A 15,187-nucleotide genomic window follows, 5' to 3' on the forward strand; every position below is an offset into this window, starting at 1 on the left:
CTTGTGCTCGAGCTAAGCCTTGCTGTTCTCGTGCCAGCGGTTTGCTCTTGCCCTTGCCTGTCCCGAAGAGACCTTGGACACATATCTCCATGGATTTCATTTCTGATCTTCCGCTATCTCAGGGCATGTCCGTTATCTGGGTGATATGTGATCGCTTCTCCAAGATGGTCCATTTGGTTCCTTTGCCTAAGCTGCCTTCCTCTTCCGATCTGGTTCCTGTGTTTTTCCAGAACGTGGTTCGTTTGCACGGCATCCCTGAGAATATTGTGTCAGACAGAGGATCCCAGTTCGTTTCCAGGTTCTGGCGATCCTTTTGTAGTAGGATGGGCATTGATTTGTCGTTTTCGTCTGCTTTCCATCCTCAGACTAATGGACAGACGGAGCGAACCAATCAGACTTTGGAGGCTTATTTGAGGTGTTTTGTCTCTGCTGATCAGGACGATTGGGTGACATTCTTGCCGTTGGCTGAGTTTGCCCTTAATAATCGGGCTAGTTCCGCCACCTTGGTTTCGCCTTTTTTCTGCAACTCTGGTTTCCATCCTCGCTTTTCTTCGGGTCATGTGGAGCCTTCTGACTGTCCTGGGGTGGATTCTGTGGTGGATAGGTTGCAGCAGATCTGGAATCATGTGGTGGACAACTTGAAGTTGTCACAGGAGAAGGCTCAGCGCTTTGCCAACCGCCGCCGCGGTGTGGGTCCCCGACTACGCGTTGGGGATTTGGTATGGCTTTCTTCCCGCTTTGTTCCTATGAAGGTCTCCTCTCCCAAATTTAAACCTCGTTTTATTGGGCCTTACAAGATATTGGAAATCCTTAATCCTGTATCTTTTCGTCTGGATCTTCCTGTGTCGTTTGCTATTCACAATGTATTTCATAGGTCCTTGTTGCGGCGGTACATTGTGCCTGTAGTTCCTTCTGCTGAGCCTCCTGCTCCGGTGTTGGTTGAGGGCGAGTTGGAGTACGTGGTGGAGAAGATCTTGGATTCTCGCCTCTCCAGGCGGAGGCTTCAGTACCTGGTCAAGTGGAAGGGCTATGGTCAGGAGGATAATTCCTGGGTGGTCGCCTCTGATGTTCATGCGGCCGATTTAGTTCGTGCCTTTCGTGCCGCTCGTCCTGATCGCCCTGGTGGTCGTGGTGAGGGTTCGGTGACCCCTCACTAAGGGGGGGGTACTGTTGTGAATTTGCTTTTTGCTCCCTCTAGTGGTTACTAGTTTTTTGACTCTGGTTTTTCTGTCATTCCTTTTATCCGCACCTGGGTCGTTAGTTAGGGGTGTTGCTATATAAGCTCCCTGGACCTTCAGTTCAATGCCTGGCAACGTAGTTATCAGAGCTAGTCTGCTGTGCTCTTGTCTACTGATCCTGGTTCCAGTTATATCAGCTAAGTCTGCCTTTTGCTTTTTGCTATTTGTTTTGGTTTTGTATTTTTGTCCAGCTTGTTCCAAATCTATATCCTGACCTTTGCTGGAAGCACTAGGGGGCTGGTGTTCTCCCCCCGGACCGTTAGACGGTTCGGGGGTTCTTGAATTTCCAGTGTGGATTTTGATAGGGTTTTTGTTGACCATATAAGTTACCTTTCTTTATTCTGCTATCAGTAAGCGGGCCTCTCTGTGCTAAACCTGGTTCATTTCTGTGTTTGTCATTTCCTCTTACCTCACCGTCATTATTTGTGGGGGGCTTCTATCCAGCTTTGGGGTCCCCTTCTCTGGAGGCAAGAGAGGTCTTTGTTTTCCTCTACTAGGGGTAGCTAGATTCTCCGGCTGGCGCGTGTCATCTAGAATCAACGTAGGAATGATCCCCGGCTACTTCTAGTGTTGGCGTTAGGAGTAGATATATGGTCAACCCAGTTACCACTGCCCTATGAGCTGGATTTTTGTATTCTGCAGACTTCCACGTTCCTCTGAGACCCTCGCCATTGGGGTCATAACACTGCGGCTACCGCTGTTGCTGTCCGTCAGCAGGCTCAGCGCTACTAAGTACTCCACCTGGCAGTATTTCTCCGTGGACAAGGTAATATCCACCTATGTCCGACCCCACCCCGGCCTTTGCCCCCTCGGCCATCCATTACGCCTGCGCTCACTGTAAGAAAAAGTGGGCCTCAGGTCAGCCTTCTCCTTTCTGCCCGTCCTGCGTTCCTCCTACCATGTCAGTGCCCCAGGAAGCTTCTAGGTCCCGGGATGAGTGCACACCCCCTCCCCCGGAGTGGGCTGTTGCTATGTCTCAATCAGTGTCCGACCTGACTAAGGTTTCTCAGTCCCTGGTCCAGGCACTTGAATGTATCCAGTTTCTCTCTAATGCCACCAGTACCATGAACTCTTCACACGGCGATTCGCTCGCACCTGTCCTAGACCCTCACAGAGGCAGACCGGACAAAAGAGACAGAAAACGGACCTTATCTAGATCCTCTTCCAGTTCCCTGGACGGGATTCCCCTATCTGCCCGTTCCCCCTCCTCGCAGGCGGACGTCGGGTCTGACCTTTCCTCCCAGTCGGAATCTGACTCTGATGCAGATCAGACTTCCGGAACAAAGGAGATGGTCGATAGCCTTATTTCAGCTATCATTCAGACGCTTGATCTTAAGGAGGATGAAGCGAGCTCTCAGGACGTCTCCGTTGCGTTTAAACGGATTAAACGTCCCTCTAGTTTTTTTCCTAATCACAAGGAGTTTGACAACACTACCTCTACACACTGGGAAAACCCTGGCAAGCGTTTCCCTGGCAGGAAACTGCTTGACGTGTTATACCCTTTTCACTCCGACCTTGTCTCCAAATGGTCCGAGTCTCCTAAGGTCGACCCACCTGTGTCCAGGCTATCCTCTCAGACAGTTCTGTCTATCCCGGACGCGGCTTCCCTTAAGGACCCCACGGACAGACAGATCGAGGCACTAGCAAAATCGGCATTTGAGGCCTCCGGAGCCTCCCTTTGCCCTAGTTTTGCCTCGTCATGGGTAGCCAAGGCTGTATCAGCCTGGGCCAAGACCCTGCACAGGGGCATTTTAGCTTCTGCTCCTGCTGAGGAACTGTCTGAATTAGCGGATCAGATTTCCCTGCAGGAAAATACCTCATGAATGCCTCCCTTGATGCAGCGGCCTGCTCTACCAGGGCTAACGGCAATATTGTCGCCATTCGCCGGATTCTTTGGCTAAAGGCGTGGACCGCTGACCCCGCTTCTAAGAAATCGCTCACTGGTCTACCTTTCCAGGGTTCGAGACTCTTCGGCACCCAACTAGATCAAATGATTTCGGACGCTACGGGTGGTAAGAGTACCTCTTTACCCCAGTCCAAGCCGAAACATCCCTTCAACAGGAGGGGCCCTCAGTCCTTCCGCCCCTTTCGGTCCTTTGCCTCTTCAGGAAATCCCACCCAGGACCGTTCCTCATCACAAGGGGACAGAAGAAAACCTTCTTTCAGGCCTCCACCGCGTTTTAGAGCCAAAAGCCACCCCGCAAAACAATCGGGATCTCGGGGCCACAGGTTTTCTAATAAATGACGGGTTGCCCCCACCTGGAACTCCTTCCAGGGTGGGAGGCCGCCTTCTTCTGTTCTCAGAAGTTTGGCTTTCAGTAGTCGACGACGCCTGGGTCAGGGAGATCGTCACGTCAGGCTACAAAATAGAATTTTCTTCGCCCCCAGGAAGACGTTTCATGCTCTCTCGTCCTCCCACTCAGCCGTCTCATCTCCAAGGGCTTCTCCAGGCCGTCGAGTCGCTCCTCACCTCAGGAGTCGTAGTACCTGTGCCTTTTTGCGAACGGTTCTGGGGTTTTTACTCAAACCTGTTCGTGGTTCCAAAAAAGGACATCTCTACGTCCGATTTTGGATCTCAAGCGATTGAACCGCCATCTACGGATTCGGCACTTCAAAATGGAATCTCTGCGCTCGGTGATCGCGCCCATGGAGCCGGGAGAGTTTCTGTGCTCAGTGGACATTCGGGATGCGTACCTTCACGTTCCGATTTGCGTACAGCGTCAGAGGTTCCTCCGGTTCGCGATCCAGGAGCATCATTACCAGTTCACGGCCCTCCCTTTCGGGCGGGCGTCTGCTCCCAGGGTCTTCACGAAGGTCATGGCAGCTGTCATGGCCATTCTGCGCTCAAAGGGGATCCTAGTAATCCCATACCTCGACGACCTCTTGATCAAGGGCTCGTCTCATCAGGATTGCTGCCAGAGCCTCCAGCTTACTCTGGACACACTAGTTCGCCTTGGCTGGTTAATCAACTACCAGAAGTCTTCCTTGATTCCAACCCAGCGTCTGGAGTTCCTGGGCATGGAATTCGACACCTCTCAGGCTCAGGTCTTCCTCCCCAAGGGGAAGTTCCTTTCTCTTCGTCGGGGTGTCAGAGCACTAAAGGTTCCGAATCCTCTTCCTCGCTATGAGGGTTCTGGGGAAAATGGTCGCTTCTATCGAGGCGGTCCCCTATGCCCAGTTCCACTCTCGTCCCCTCCAGCTGGCCCTTCTGTCTGCCTGGGACAGGAATCTGTTTTCCCTGGACCGTCCGTTTCACCTCTCTTACAAGGTGAGGCAGTCCCTCTCTTGGTGGACGCTGTCCACCTCCATTCTGTGTGGGAGGTCATTCCTCCCTCCCCACTGGCAGGTGATTACCACCGACGCCAGTCTCCAGGGTTGGGGAGCGGTCTTTCTCCACCTCACAGCCCAGGGCCGCTGGATGGCTCAGGAGGCGTGCCTCCCTATCAACCTCTTGGAAATCAGAGCCATCTTCCTAGCCCTCATCCGCTGGGAGCCCCTCCTCTCGGGAAAGCCGGTCCGCATTCAGTCGGACAACGCCACAGCCGTGGCATACATAAACCACCAGGGAGGGACTCGCAGCAGTCAAGTCATGACGGAAGTGGCAAAAATTCTCAGATGGGCGGAGGATCACGTCCCCTCTCTGTCAGCCGTCCACATTCCAGGGGTGGACAATTGGGAGGCCGACTTTCTAAGTCGCCAGGGCATCGTTGCGGGCGAGTGGTCTCTTCTTCCCGCAATCTTCAGCCAGATTTGCCAGCGGTGGGGCGTTCCAGACGTAGACTTGATGGCCTCATGGGCAAACCACAAGGTTCCCCAGTACGTCTCCAGATCTCGGGATCCGATGGCCGTCGGATGCGACGCTCTCGTGATCTCATGTGCCCAGTTCCGGATGCCCTGTCTGTTCCCGCCTCTCCCCTTGATCCCAAGGGTAGTAAAAAAGATCAAGACAGAAGGGGTCCCCATGCTCTTGGTAGCGCCAGATTGGCCTCGCAGGGCCTGGTACGCGGAACTGGTGAACATGCTATCGGACGTTCTGTGGAGGCTTCCGGATCTTCCGGACCTTCTTTCGCAGGGGCCCCTCTCCCACCCGAATTCTCGGTCTCTGAATTTAACGGCATGGCCGTTGAGGCCGCGGTCCTGAAGAACGCGGGTTTTTCGCATAGCGTCATCCAGACTATGATAAGGGCGAGGAAATCGGCTTCCTCGCGTATTTACCACAGGTGTTGGAAGGCCTTTTTCCGGTGGTGTCAGGACAACAATCTGTTTCCTATGACCTTTTCCCTTCCTTCCCTTCTCAGCTTCCTTCAAACGGGCCTAGATTCGGGTCTTTCCCTTAGCACCTTGAAGGGTCAGATTTCCGCTCTATCCATTCTTTTTCAAAGAGACCTAGCTTCCCTACCTCAGCTGAGGACCTTCATCCAGGGGGTTGCTCATATAGCTCCCCCTTACCGTTCTCCTGTCGAGCCTTGGGATCTCAACCTCGTCTTAGACGCCCTCCAGCGGGCGCCCTTTGAACTGCTTCAGGACATTTCCTTCTCGCTTCTATCCTGGAAGGTAGCCTTTTTGGTCGCCATCACCTCCATCAGAAGGGTGTCAGAACTGGCGGCATTATCCTGTCGTTCTCCCTTTCTAGTCCTGCATCAGGACAAGGTGGGTCTTCGTCCGGTTCCTTCCTTCTTACCGAAGGTAGTCTCATCCTTTCACATCAACGAGGACATTGTCCTCCCTTCCTTTTGCCCTTCCCCAGTTTATCCCTTGGAGAAATCGCTTCACAAGTTGGATGTGGTCAAGGCTATCCGGATTTACCTCGCCAGAACTGCCTCTTTTCGTCAGGCCGATCCTCTGTTCGTCGTCTCGGATGGGCGTCGAAAGGGACTTCCCGCCTCCAAGTCCACAATTGCTCGTTGGATCCGTTCGGCGGTTTTGGACGCATACCGTGCCCAGGACAAACAGCCTCCTTCGGGGGTGAGGGCTCACTCTACCCGGGCAGTGGGAGCTTCCTGGGCAGTTCGTCACCAAGCTTCGGCCTCGCAGGTTTGCAAGGCCGCTACGTGGTCATCCATGCACACCTTTGTTAAATTCTACGGGGTGCATACTCAGGCTTCCGCGGACGCGAGCCTGGGTAGGAGGATACTGCAGGCGGCGGTTTCTCACTGGCCGACCTAACTCTTTTTCTGCAATACCCGCCCTAGGGACTGCTTTTGGACGTCCCATGGTTACCTGTGTCCCCCAATGAAGCGAGAAAGAAAGAGGGATTTTTGGTTCTTACCGTAAAATCTCTTTCTTGGAGCCTTCATTGGGGGACACGGCACCCTCCCTTGAAGTTGTACCGTGTTGGCTAACGTGCCGTTGTTGTGGGTTGGTACATAGGTTGAGTTTTATATTACCTGTTCCTACTACTGCCTTTGCACCAACTGAGTTGCCTGGTGCCTGTCGGAGGGTGTATACTGCCGGGAAGGAGTTACTTCTTCTTTATTTGCATAGTGTCAGCCTCCTAGTGACCGCAGCATACACCCATGGTTACCTGTGTCCCCCAATGAAGGCTCCAAGAAAGAGATTTTACGGTAAGAACCAAAAATCCCTCTTTCCTGCAATTTACCGATTGTTTTGCGATGATCAAGCATGATGGCATCGCACAAATTTTTGACCATTTTCTTCTGTTCTGGATGTTGAGGGGCAACCTGAAGAGGTTTCATCTTTAAGTGACATTTGGCCTCTTCTGAACCTGGCAGACTACTTATATGCTTAATCCTGGCTTAGAGCTCCCTTTCCATAAGCTTCTGGAAGCGTTGTAACTGTTTCTGCCTTTGCTTTCTTTAACAGGAAACAGAATTACACGTTTGCAAGTTGCTTCTTAAAATTTGCCATCGAAATTTCATTAATTGAAGGATTTGGGCAAATTTCTGGATTGATTATCAACTGGGATAAATCAAGTTGTATGCAGGTGGATAGGGAAGTAGATTGTACGAGGGAGGTGGAGCAGAGTACGAAATTAAGGGTGGTGACGAAATTTAAATATCTGGGGATTCAGGTTTCTCTTCCCTTAACTAGATTTGAGGAACTTAATCTTGAGCCTTTAATAAACAAACTACGCGTCAAAATTACAGCTTGGAATAAGCTACATTTGTCGGTGGTGGGTAGAGTAAACCTACTTAAGATGGTGGTGATGCCACAGGCTTTGTATATTTTGCATAACTCTCCGGTATGGATCCCTCTGTCCAGATTTCGTAAACTACGATCATTATTTGGGGAATTGGCGTGGGGTGGGAAGAACCCTAGAATTAGGCAGGAGATACTGCAGAGGCCTAAAGATGAGGGGGGACTTGCCCTGCCTAATCCCTGGTTATATTTTTTATCTGCGCAAAGCCAACATCTTAGGGGTTGGGGGGATGGACTTGAGAAAGGTCAGGGACATAGTAGCTTGGTACATATAATTGGCAGGTGGCCCTTGGGTCAGGGTTTAGAAGCTGGCATATTTAAGAAGTTGGGAACTTGTTTTCACACCATAAATTTGATCCATAAGGTATGGCAGACGATTAAAGGTATAAGGGGGGTTGTGAAATTCACTGAGTTTTCGCCTATATGGGATAACCTCTCTTTTCAAGAATTTAATCATATGGAAGGAATGGGAGAGTGGAGGAAAAAAGGCATTGGGTTGATAGGTCAGTTGATTCACAACGGGAATCTTAAATCTTTTGGTATGCTGCAGCAGGAATTCCATTTCCCGGGGTTAAAGTTGTATCAATATAGAAGGGTTCAGCACGCATTTCAGGCACAAAAAAAGAGAGGGCCTATAGTGATTCAGAAGGATCTAATGTTGGATTTTATATTAAATAATAACGGAACAAAAGGGGCAATATCCGAAGTATATGGCGATTTGTTACATACCTTTCTATTGGATTAAGGCCAGAAGGAAATGGGAGGATGAACTGGGGCAAATAGACGATGATAGGTGGGAGTCCATACTGGAATACATACCTAAGTTGTCAATGAGTGAGCCTGGGAGACTGTCGCAATTATATGTGATAAATAGGGCCTACAGGACACCTGACATGCTGTTTAAAGCCGGGCTGAGAGACGATTCTGGGTGCCCCAGGTGTTCCCAGTCTCAGGCTGGTATACTGCACATGTTGTAGCTGTGTCCCAGATTGTTCGCATACTAGGTTGTAGTGCTGAACCAGATAGGGGTGATTTATGGGTGTACGATTCCTAGGGATCCGGTGGTGTGTGTACTTGGGTACGTGGAGGAAATCCTGACCGACGAAACTGCCAAAATGGCAATTGCTAGATTATTGTTCATTGCAAGAAAGGTGATCGCAAGGTATTGGATTAGGGAGGAACCTCCTACTAGACGGGAGTTTATCGCACAAGCGAATCATATTGTCCAGCTCGAGAGAAGCATATATAATAAGAGGAATAGGATGGGATTTTTTTCAAAAGCTGTGGCAGCCATGGCTGGATGGGAATAACTGAACGGCGGTGGTAAAATGATGCTAATAATAAATATGTATGTACTGCTTAATCTTTTCTTTCCAAGAGAATTGTATGGTTGGAGTTGGTCGTTAAGGGGGGAGGGAGGGAGGCGGGGGGGGTTTGTTTCTTGTAAAAATCAAAATATTGATGTATATTGTTATCTGAATGGATATTGTTGTATATCTTTTGCATAATAAAAAATATTTGGTTTACAAAAAATTTGCCATCGAAGAGAGCATTGGGAGAGTAAAGTTTTTTGGCGAAATGCAAAACAGTTTGTGGCAGAAAATTAATACTGCACATCACCCTGAAAACACCATCTCCACCGTCAGACATTGTTGTGGCAGCATCATGCTGTGGGGATGTTTTTCCTCAACAGTGACAAGGAAGCTGGTCAGCATTGATGGTTGGAGCAAAATATACTGGAATCCTGGAGCAAAACCTGTTGAACTGTGCAAAAGAAGGGTTTAAATCAAAGCATATCCATGTCTGTGAATGGCTGTCACAATCTTGACCTAAATCCCATTGAGAATCTGTGGCAAGGCTTGAAAATTGCTGTTCACAGATTCTCCCATCCAATCTCACTAAGCTAGAGCTAGTTTGCAAAGAAGAATGGGCAAAAATGTCAGCCTCTAGATACGCAAAGAAGGTAGAGACATACCCAAAGACTTATCACAGTAATTGCAGCAAAATGTGGTCCTACAAAGTATTGATTAAGTGGGGTCTGAATACAAATGCACACCACGATTTTCAGTATTTATAGTTTTTCAATATTTAGAAAACCAGGTATCATTTCCTTTACATTTCACAAATACTTGATACTTTGTGTTCGCATATCAGATAAAATCCCAATAAAATGTATTTAAGTTTGTGGGTGATAAAATGTTGAAAAGTTCACAGGGTATGAATACTTTTTCAAGGCACTGTGTAACATATCATTGCTGAAGGCCAAGCTCTGAAATTGTAAGCAAAATCCAAAAAGATTTGGTGAAGATTTCCCTGTGGATTCTTTCAGAGTTACTAGGGATGACATAGCTATTCCTTTGAGTGATTTTAGCATTATAAGTGGATGTGACATCTTTTTATCTTACAGATGTGTGATCTGTCCTTTTTGTTTGTCAATATAGTAAATAGAAAATCTACTTAATTTCATCAAATGTAAAAGTTTGCTTTCTAGTTACCAGCAATTGTTTTTTTTCTCCATGTGCATGAGCTAATAGATATATTCTTATACGTGAATGCAACACTGTCTATTTTATCTATTTGTAATGTATGTGAATGTTTTTTCTAGGACAATGTTAACCGGTTGCTCCTTATTTTCATTGACAATAGTCCTGTGAGTATATTATTTTTCTATTTTTGGTATACTATTTGCTCTTCTAGTCTTCTAAGTTCTTTTCATTTTTTTTTTTTTTTAACATGTGTCCATTTAATTTTGTTTTAGCCTGAACAAGCAACTGAGCCAACTTCCAGTTTGGTACCATTCCTCCAAAAATTTGCAGAGCCTAAAAACAAGAATCCTTCGGTATGTGCCATGCTTTGCTTTAAATAACAAAATTATACTCTTTAGTTAAATCAAAATTGAAATATAACTGAAGCCAATGACAATAAAAAATGTATTACATATTTTTGGTGTCCTGTTCTGGACGCTTGAATTAGGAAAAATGAGCAATAGTTTATTGGGATAGCACTGTTTTATTGTTGTTGCGAAATCATCCTTTTTTGCCTGATTTATGTTGTGTTCTACCAGTTTCTTAATGATTTAGTGGACTTATTTAATTTCCAGGTCCTGAAGCTAGAATTGAAGGAGATCCGGGCAGAGCAGGACCTTCTTTTCCGCTTCATGAATTTTTTGAAACAAGAAGGAGCTGTGCATGTTTTACAGTTTTGCTTGACCGTGGGTAAGTTAATGGAGGCGCCTTTAGAAAATCGCAGAAGCCATGCGCAAGCTAAAAATGAGAATAAAAATGATTTAAAACCCCTTCATGACATTTGACACAAGTTCGAATCGCGATCCGCCCATTAACTAGTTAAATGCCGCTGTCAAACTCTGACAGCTGCATTTAACAAGCGCCGCCACCGCTGACCCCCGTCACATGATAGGGGGTCAGCGGTGCATTGCCATAACAACCTGAGGTCTCCTTGAGACCTCTATGGTTGTTGATTGCAGATTGCTTTGAGCGCAACCCTGTGGTCGGCGCTCAAAGCAATGCTGCATTTCTGCTACATAGAGGTGATCTGTGCTTCACCTCTATGTAGCAGAGGCGATCGTGTAGTGGCAGCTTCTAGCCTCCTATGAAGGCTATTGAAGCATGCCAAAACAAAAAAGTGTTTAAAAATATAAAAGTTCAAATCACCCCCTTTTGCCCCAATGAAAATAAAACAATAAAAAACCAGACCTACACATATTTGGTATCGCCGAGTTCAGAATCGCCCGATCTATCAATAAAAAAAAGGATTAACCTGATTGCTAAACAGCATAGCGAGAAAAAAAATCAAAACACCAAAATTACGTTTTTTTGGTCGCTGCGAGATTGCATTTAAATGCAATAACGGGCGATCAAAAAAACGTATCTGCACAGAAGTGGAATCATTAAAAACGTCAGCTCGGCACGCAAAAAATAAGCCCTCACCCGACCCCAGATCACGAAAAATGGAGACACTACAGGTATCGGACAATATGGCGCAATTATTATTATTTTTTTTAACCCCTTCCCGACATGTGACGGAATAGTACGTCACATGTCGGGACCCCCGCTTTGATGTGCGCTCTGGCGGTGAGCGCACATCAAAGTCGCGACATGTCAGCTGTTTTTTACAGCTGACATGTGCGCGCAATAGCGGCGGGTGAAATCGCGATCACCCGCCGCTATTAACTAGTTAAATGCCGCTGTCAAACACAGACAGCGGCATTTAACTACCGCATCCGGCCGTGCGGCCGGATATGAGCGCATCGCCGACCCCTGTCACATGATCGGGGGTCGGCGATGCTCCTCCATTGTAACCATAGAGGTCCTTGAGACCTCTATGGTTACTGATTGCCGGTGGTTGTGAGCGCCCCCCTGTGGTCGGCGCTCACAGCACACCTGCATTTTAGCTACATAACAGCGATCTGATGATCGCTGTTATGTAGCAGAGCCGATCGGGCTGTGCCTGCTTCTAGCCTCCCATGGAGGCTATAGAAGCATGGCAAAAGTAAAAAAAAAAAGTTTTTAAAAATGTGAAAAAAATAAAAAAAACATAAAAGTTTAAATCACCCCCCTTTCGCCCCAATCAAAATAAATCAATAAAAAAAAAAAAAACCTACACATATTTGGTATCGCCGCGTTCAGAATCGCCCGATCTATCAAATAAAAAAAAGCATTAACCTGATCGCTAAATGGCGTAATGAGAAAAAAATTCGAAATGCCAGATTTACGTTTTTTTGGTCGCCACGACATTGCATTAAAATGCAATAACGGGCGATCAAAAGAACGTATCTACACCAAAATGCTATCATTAAAAACGCCAGCTCGGCACGCAAAAAATAAGCCCTCACCTGACCCCAGATCACGAAAAATGGAGACGCTACGAGTATCGGAAAATGGCGCAATTTTGTTTTGTTTTGTTTTTTGCAAAGTTTGGAATTTTTTTTCACCACTTAGGTGAGAAATAACCTAGTCATGTTAGGTGTCTATGAACTCGTAGTGACCTGGAGAATCATAATGGCAGGTCAGTTTTAGCATTTAGTGAACCTAGCAAAATAGGCAAGCAAAAAACAAGTGTGGGATTGGAATTTTTTTTGCAATTTCACTGCACTTGGAATTTTTTTCCCGTTTTCTAGTACACGACATGCTAAAACCAATGATGTCGTTCAAAAGTACAACTCGTCCCGCAAAAAATAAGCCCTCACATGGCCAAATTGACGGAAAAATAAAAAAGTTATGGCTCTGGGAAGGAGGGGAACGAAAAACGAAAACGGAAAAACGGAAAAAGCTCCGGGGGTGAAGGGGTTAAGCAAAGTTTTAGTTTTTTTCACCACTTAGATAAAAAAGAACCTAGATATATTTGGTGCCTATGAACTCGTAATGACCTGGAGAATCATAACGGCCAGTCAGTTTTAGCATTTAGTGAACCTAGCAAAAAAGCCAAACAAAAAACTAGTGTGGGATTGCACTTTTTTTGCAATTTCATCGCACTTGGAATTTTTTTTCCCCGTTTTCTGTTACACTATGGTAAAACCAATGTTGTCATTAAAAAGTACAACTCGTCCCGGAAAAAATAAGTTCTCACATGGCCATATTGACGGAGAAATAAAAAAAGTTATGGCTCTGGAAAGAAGGGGAGCGAAAAATGAAAACGAAAAAAGCCCCGGGGGTTAAGGGGTTAATGCATTACATTTCCTATATATATATATCTACTATATAATTGTCTAAGGGTCACTTCCGTCTTTCTGTCTGTCTGTAACGGAAATCCCAAGTCGCTGATTGGTTGCGGCAAAACAGCCACGACCAATCAGCGACAGGCATAGTCCGGCGGCAAAATGGCCACTCCTTACTCCCCGCAGTCAGTGCCCGCTCCATACTCCCCTCCAGTCAGCGCTCACACAGGGTTAATGGCAGCGTTAACGGACCGCGTTATGCCGTGGTGTAACGCACTCCGTTAACGCTGCTATTAACCCTGTGTGACCAACTTTTTTACTATTGATGCTGCCTATGCAGCATCAATAGTAAAAAGATCTAATGTTAAAAAAAATAAAAAATAGTTCTATACTCACCGTCCGTCGGCCCCTCGGATCCAGAACAGGCCTTTCCCGCTCCTCCCGACGCTCCGGTGACCGCTCCATGCATTGCGATCTTGCGAGATGATGATGTAGCGGTCTCGCGAGACCGCTGCGTCATCATCTCGCGAGACTGCAATGCACTCTTGGGACCGTAGCGCGCGAGGAGCATCGGTGAACACTTTGCCTGGATCCGGGGGCCAACGGAAGGTAAGTATATAACTTTTTTATTTTAATTCTTTTTTTAACAGGGATATGATGCCCACATTGCTATATACTACGTGGGCTGTGCAATGTACTACGTGGGCTGTGCAATGTACTACGTGGGCTGTGCAATGTACTACGTGGGCTGTGCAATGTACTACGTGGCTGTGCTATATACTACGTGGCTGTGCTATATACTACGTGGCTGTGTTATACACTACGTGGGCTGTGTTATACACTACGTGGGCTGTGTTATACACTACGTGGGCTGTGTTATACACTACGTGGGCTGTGTTATATACTGTGTGCGTGGGCTGTTATATACTACGTGGGCTGTGTTATATGCTACGTGGGCTGTTATAAACTACGTGGCTGTGTTATATGCTATGTGGACTGTTATACACTCCGTGGGCTATGCTATATACTCCGTGGGCTGTGTTATACACTACGTGGGCTGTGCTATATACTCCGTGGGCTGTGCTATATACTCCGTGGGCTGTGCTATATACTCCGTGGGCTGTGCTATATACTACGTGGCTGTGCTATATACTACGTGGCTGTGCTATATACTACGTGGCTGTGCTTATATACTACGTAGCTGTACAATATACTACGTGGCTGTACAATATACTACGTGGCTGTGCTATTTACTACGTGGGCTGTTATATACTACGTGGCTGTGCTATATACTACATGGCCGGCTGCGAACAATCAGTGACAGGCGCGGAATCCTGTGTATAAATTGCATTATTCTAAAATCTTCATAAATAAACTACATACATATTCTAGAATACCTGATGCGTTAGAATCGGGCTACCATCTAGTCTACTACAGTCATGGCCAAAAGTTTTGAGAATTACACCAAAATTATATATTCACATGATCTGCTGCCCTCTGGTTTTTATTAGTTTTTGTCTGATGTTTATATCACATACAGAAATATAATTGCAATCATATTATGAGTACCAATAGGTTATATTGACAGTTAGAATGAGTTAATGCAGCAAGTCAATATTTGCAGTGGTGACCCTTCTTCTTCAAGACCTCTGCAATTCTCCCTGGCATGCTCTCAATCAACTTCTGGACCAAATCCTGACTGATAGCAGTCCATTCTTGCATAATCAATGCTTGCATTTTGCCAGAATTTGTTGGTTTTTGTTTTTCCACCCGTCTCTTGATGATTGACCACAAGTTCTCAATGGGATTAAGATCTGGGGAGTTTCCAGGCCATGGACCCAAAATCTCTATGTTTTGTTCCATGAGCCATTTAGTTATCACCTTTGCTTTATGGCAAGGTGCTCCATCATGCTTGAAAAGGCATTGTTGGGCGCCAAACTGCTCTTGGACGGTTGGGAGAAGTTGCTCTTGGAGGACATTCTGGTACCATTCTTTATTCATGGCTGTGTTTTTAGGCAAGACTGTGAGTGAGCCGATTCCCTTGGCTGAGAAGCAACCCCACACATGAATGGTTTCAGGATGCTTTACAGTTGGCATGAGACAAGACTGGTGGTAG

At 46.8% G+C, this 15,187-nt stretch overlaps 1 protein-coding gene across 2 annotated transcripts in view; it reads left to right on the forward strand.

Moving 5' to 3' along the window:
• Positions 1-15,187, forward strand: part of SNX14 (sorting nexin 14) — a 113,190-nt gene that overhangs the window by 41,371 nt on the left and 56,632 nt on the right. For both annotated transcript variants that reach the window (XM_077289782.1, XM_077289783.1), the window contains exons 10-12: positions 10,003-10,047; positions 10,156-10,236; positions 10,498-10,612. In XM_077289782.1, the coding sequence (XP_077145897.1) occupies positions 10,003-10,047; positions 10,156-10,236; positions 10,498-10,612 (241 nt within the window). The remainder of the gene's footprint in view (positions 1-10,002; positions 10,048-10,155; positions 10,237-10,497; positions 10,613-15,187) is intronic.

The sequence above is a fragment of the Ranitomeya variabilis genome, chromosome 2, assembly GCF_051348905.1.
Source record: "Ranitomeya variabilis isolate aRanVar5 chromosome 2, aRanVar5.hap1, whole genome shotgun sequence".
Taxonomy (NCBI): Eukaryota; Metazoa; Chordata; class Amphibia; order Anura; family Dendrobatidae; genus Ranitomeya; species Ranitomeya variabilis.